At 44.3% G+C, this 5,482-nt stretch overlaps 1 protein-coding gene across 1 annotated transcript; it reads left to right on the forward strand.

The window, feature by feature from the left end:
* The first annotated feature begins 276 nt into the window (after window positions 1-276).
* LOC134173182 (THAP domain-containing protein 1-like) lies at window positions 277-1,158 on the forward strand. The gene is given in 1 exon segment (XM_062636958.1): window positions 277-1,158. A coding segment is annotated over 1 exon segment (615 nt). The 3' UTR covers window positions 892-1,158.
* The last annotated feature ends 4,324 nt before the right edge of the window (window positions 1,159-5,482 follow it).

The following is a 5,482-nucleotide window of genomic DNA, read 5'->3' on the forward strand; positions in this document are numbered from 1 at the left end:
TCAGAAAATGTTTTCAAAATCAACACGTTCTTTCACAGATTCTCACATGTAAAAAATCTCACCAAAGGCTATTTACAGTTCTCTAAAACAGTTTAATATATTAATATTGACCATTAAAATTTTCTTTAAGGCAAGAAAGAGGGGTCTGAAAAGCAGGCTTGCTCTGGTATGCGCTTTAACCTTTGCTATGGACATAAATGAAAGTGGCATAATGGGCTCTGTTGCTTCAGTTTGTGAATATATGCTTTCAAGGTGAAAACGTGCAAAAGCCCTGAGATGGAGAAGAAAAGATTCACAGGCCTTCAAGAGAGACTCCTCTCTGTGAGAAGTTCAGAGGTACATTTGACTCTAGAAAATTTGAAGAGAAACGTTTTGTGCCACTATCTCTTCTTCGCCGTGCCCACGATATTTTGTTACACTGAACCTAGCAAAAAGCCTGAAGAATTTACAGAACAGCCAGAAGATCTGCTACCGCCTCCCCCACTGCCACCGACGCCGCCACCTCCGCCACCAGCATCTTCAGTACTACCAGCATCTCCGTCAACTCCTCCATTTCATATCTCTCAGATAGATGCCAGATTAGTCGATCCAAGTATTGGATTATTGATGCCTCCTCTGCAGAAGCCTAGCAATCTCGCCGTATTTTGTGATCACAACTATACCATAGAGGATACAGTTCATCAATGAAAACTAATTCAGCAGCTGGAGGAGCAAGTTGAAAAACTGTGGAAGAAATTCAAGACAGTGCAGCAGCGATGCCGGCGTCAGGAAAAACAAACTGAAAAACTGAGAGAGGTTGTTCATTTTCAGAAAGAAAAAGACATACTGGCAGGAAAAGGCTACATGATTCTACCCAATGACTATTTTGAAGTTGTAGAAGTACCTGCCTAGAAGTCATGAACATCGGTTTTCACTTTGCTAGGACAAGAAATTTAGTTTGAAAACTAAATGCTCTCTAATTCTGTGCACAAGACTCTCTAAGAGTTCTCAGACAGTAAACATGCAGTCATACAAACGAGAATACAATTTTTCTTCACGGTCATTTCAGTTTGATACACTTCGAAAGTGCAAGCATCTCAGAATTAGAATGTGCATTTAGTTTACAAAATCTGAATTGATTTACAGAAGGAAAAGATGCAATGGTGAATACATTTAAACCCAGGGTTTTGATTTGTTTTTTGCTTTGTTTTGTTTTTGTTTTTACATTTTGAAAAATGGATGAAGCACTCCATAGACAGATAGGAAAAAGCCTCACGCTCACAGGCCCTTTTTCTCATGGGTGACTTCAACCACTCTGACATCTGTTGGAAGGACGGTACAGCCCGGCACAAGCAATCCAGGAGGTTCCTCGATTGTGTAGAAGACAACTTCCTTCTGCAAGTAATAGAGGAGCTGACAAGGAGAGATGCCGTGCTTGACCTCGTGCTCACCAACAGGGAAGGGCTCGTTGGAAATGTGACGCTCCAGGGCAGCCTTGAATGCAGGGATCATGAGATGCTCGAATTTGAGATCCTCAGGACAGTGAGAAGAGCATGCAGCAAGCTCACTGCCCTGGACTTCAAAAGAGAAGACTTTGGCCTCTTCAGGAACCTGCTTAGGAAGGTTCCATGGGATACAGCCCTAGAGGGCAGGGGGGCCCAAGACTGTTGGTTGATATTCAAGGATCATCTGCTGCAAGCTCAGGAGTGTTGCATCCCAACCAGAAGGAAGTGCAGCAGGAGGGCCAGGAGACCTCCTTGGATGGATAAGGAGCTCCTGAGGAAAATTCAAATTAAAAAAGAGGCTTTTAATAAGTGGAAGCAAGGACAGGTGGCCTGGGAACAGTACAGGGGTGTTGTCCGGGAAGCTAGGGACCAGGTTAGGAAAGCTAAGGCCCAGTTAGAATTAAACTTAGCTAGGTGTATTAAAGATAACAGGAAGGGATTCTACAGGTACATAGCAAATAAAAAACAGACTAGGGAGAATGTAGGCCCCCTCAGGAAGCTCTCGGGAGAACTGGCTACACAGGATTTGGAGAAGGCTGAGGTTCTGAATGACTTCTTTGCCTCGGTCTTCACTGGCAAAGGCTCTGACCAAACCACCCAAGTCTTGGAAGGCAGATGCAGGGACTGTGAGAGTGAAGACCTTGGGCCCACTGTAGGAGAGGAACTGGTTCGAGACCATCTTAAAAATCTGAACGTGCACAAGTCCATGGGACCTGATGAGATCCATCTGCGGGTCCCGAAGGACCTGGAGAATGAAGTTGCGAAGCCACTGGCCATCATATTTGAGAAATCATGGCAGTCAGGTGAAGCTCCCGATGACTGGAAAAAGGGAAATATAACCCACATTTTCAAGAAGGGGAAAATGGATGACCCAGGGAATTACAGACCAGTCAGTGTCACCTCTGTGCCTGGCAAAATCTTGGAGCAGATTCTCCTGGAAGGCATGCTAAGGCACATGAAAATCAACAAGGTGCTTGGTGACAGCCAGCATGGCTTCACTAAGGGGAAATCCTGCCTGATCAATTTGGTGGCCTTCTATGATGGGGCTACAGAACTGATGGACAGGGGTAGAGCAGTTGATGTCATCTACCTGGACTTGTGCAAAGCGTTCGACACTGTCCCACACAACATCCTTGTCTCTAAATTGGAGAGACATCAATTTGATGGATGGACCACTCGGTGGATAAAGAACTGGCTGGATGGCCACACACAAAGAGCTGTGGTCAATGGCTCAATGTCCAGCTGGAGACCAGTAATGAGTGGCGTCCCTCAGGGATCGGTGTTGGGACCGGTCTTGGTCAACATCTTTGTAGGTGACATGGACAGTGGGATTGAGTGCGCCCTCAGCAAGTTTGCGATGACACCAAGCTGTGTGGTTCGGTTGATACCCTGGAGGGAAGGAATGCCATCCAGAGGGACCTTGACACGCTTGTGAGGTGGGCTGATGCCAACCTTATGAAGTTTAACCATGCCAAGTGTAAGGTCCTACACCTGGGTTGGAGCAATCCCAAGCACAGCTACAGGTTGGGCAGAGAAGAGATTCAGAGCAGCCCTGTGGAGAAGGACTTGGGGGTGTTGGTTGATGAGAAAATGAACATGAGCCGGCTTCAGTGTGCGCTTGCAGCCCAGAAAGCCAACCGTATCCTGGGCTACATCAAAAAGAGCGTGACCAGCAGGTCGAAGGAGGTGATCCTGCCCCTCTACTCTGCTCTCCTGAGACCTCACCTGGGAGTACTGTGTGCAGTTCTGAGGTCCTCAACATAAAAAGGACATGGAACTGTTGGAACAAGTCCAGAGAAGGGCCACGAGGATGATGAGGGGACTGGAGCACCTCCTGTATGAAGACATGCTGAGGAAGTTGGGGCTGTTCAGCCTGGAGAAGAGAAGGCTGCGTGGAGACCTCACAGCAGCCTTCCAGTATCTGAAGGGGGCCTATAGGGATGCTGTGGTAGGACTCGTCATTAGGGACTGTAGTGATAGGACAAGGGGTAACGGGTTAAAACTTAAACAGGGGAAGTTTAGATTGGATATAAGGAGGAAATTCTTTCCTGTTAGGGTGGTGAGGCACTGGAATGGGTTGCCCAGGGAGGTTGTGAATGCTCCATCCCTGGCAGTGTTCAAGGCCAGGTTGGACGAGGCCTTGGGTGATATGATTTAGCATAAGGTGTCTGTGCCCACGGCAGGGGGGTTGGAACTAGATGATCTTAAGGTCCTTTCCAACCCTAAGTATTCTATGATTCTATGATTCTAAGTAAGATGAAGCAGCTCTTTCCTTTGTCATAAGGACACTTGTCATAAGGAAACCAGGTGGATAACAAAGCTGCAGATAAGTTTTTGTCCACCAGAGAGAAGCCTGATGTACCAAAAAGCCAGACTTAACAGACCTAAGTCTGCTGCTGCATTATAGGATAGCTTAGCACACAAGACTTAACAAGCAGCACAAATACAGAGTGCTAGGAAAGTTGTACAGGCTATTATCTACTAAACATTTGACTTCTTTGCCATTAAAGTGACCTTGCCTTAGTGGGAACATTTTTATGTCCCTTAAAATATGCTGATAAAGCAGTACAGTGCCACTAAAACAGACACAGTTAGATCAGTACATCTTTTCCCCTTGGTATACAAGGCTATATCTCTGCTGATACTGACCAGTTTTATAGTACTATGGACATTTCTGTGTAACAGAAGTAAGACCTTTTCAGGAAAGAGGAAAGAAGAATGAAATCCATACTAAACTAGCTCTCTTTTTGCCTGCTAAATAAAACAGGATCTTGGTGTAAGCAGTGTGCTGCTGACTACACACAGGGCTGAACTGTTAGTGTGCTTCTTGGTATGCTTTTGGTACAAACAGAACAAGCTCTTCTCCAAGCAATACCTGGAAGGGGTGCAACAGTGCCAGAGCCATTCTCTATGTCAGGATGGGACTGAACTAGGTTTAGTTTCCTCCTTCTCAGGAATTTTTCCCAAGCTATTACAGAAGATGGTACATCCTCAAAGCTCTCTTGGTATCTTCACATCACAGATCAGGATATGCAACACATCCTCAATTTCATGATAGTTAAATATTGTTCTAATAGCCACAATATAGCCCTTATATTACTGTAGCCTCGTATATTATTTGAACTGAAAAATGCATAGAAAACAAATTATGTGCTGGGTCCAGATGTACACCACACGGGGCCTAGGGGAGACCTATGGCCCTGCATTGTATAGATTGGACAGCAGCCAGGCAGTGCTCCTTGTCCTCAGGACACAAAAACGTTCCCTCACCTTGTTTTAGTCAATAGCATAGACATAGCCCTATACCCACAGACAAGTATTCCAAGTGCCAGAGGTTGATTTAAACCCTCAGCTATCCAGACTGTCCACAGGAGGAGGAGGCAGCCTGAATGCACCTCCTCACACCCACCAAAATCATCAGGAAATTACTCCAGAGAGAAAGCTGCAAAACTAAAGGAGCTTTCCCCATCTCTTACCAAGATGAAACAAATATTTTGGAGTCATGATTTACATTCATGTAAGAAACACAAAACAAATCATTATGTTTATTCTCCAGAGTTTATTTTGTATTTGTCAAATGTAATGCATTGTTAATGTGCAATCAAATGTTTTGATAAAAAATACATAAGTGTAATGTCACATAATTCAAAAAATTTTCATCATGCAGTAAACTTCATCTTTATTTAAATGAAAGTTGTGCTAATTGCAATGAAATCCTTAATGAAACTAAGTAATTAAAATTACTAAACTTCATCTCTACCCAATGAAAAATAATCCATGTGCAAAATGAATTGTTATGTGAGTATTTTCTTTTCAAACTGTGCATTAAAAATCAAGACTAGGGGAAAGGATATCACTGTAATGGATGTTGTCTCTTGCATGGAAAATCAACATGTTCCATTAGAGGTCAGGGGTTCAATTTGGTCTGATGCATGAGCAGACAGACTGGCTGAGCCCTCCCTGTTCTTCTCGACCTGTTAGAGTCAAGAAAAGTTTGG

This window comes from Pezoporus occidentalis, unplaced genomic scaffold (assembly GCF_034315485.1).
Source record: "Pezoporus occidentalis ecotype Australia unplaced genomic scaffold, CSIRO_AGI_Poc_V1 ctg5, whole genome shotgun sequence".
NCBI classification, from domain to species: Eukaryota; Metazoa; Chordata; class Aves; order Psittaciformes; family Psittacidae; genus Pezoporus; species Pezoporus occidentalis.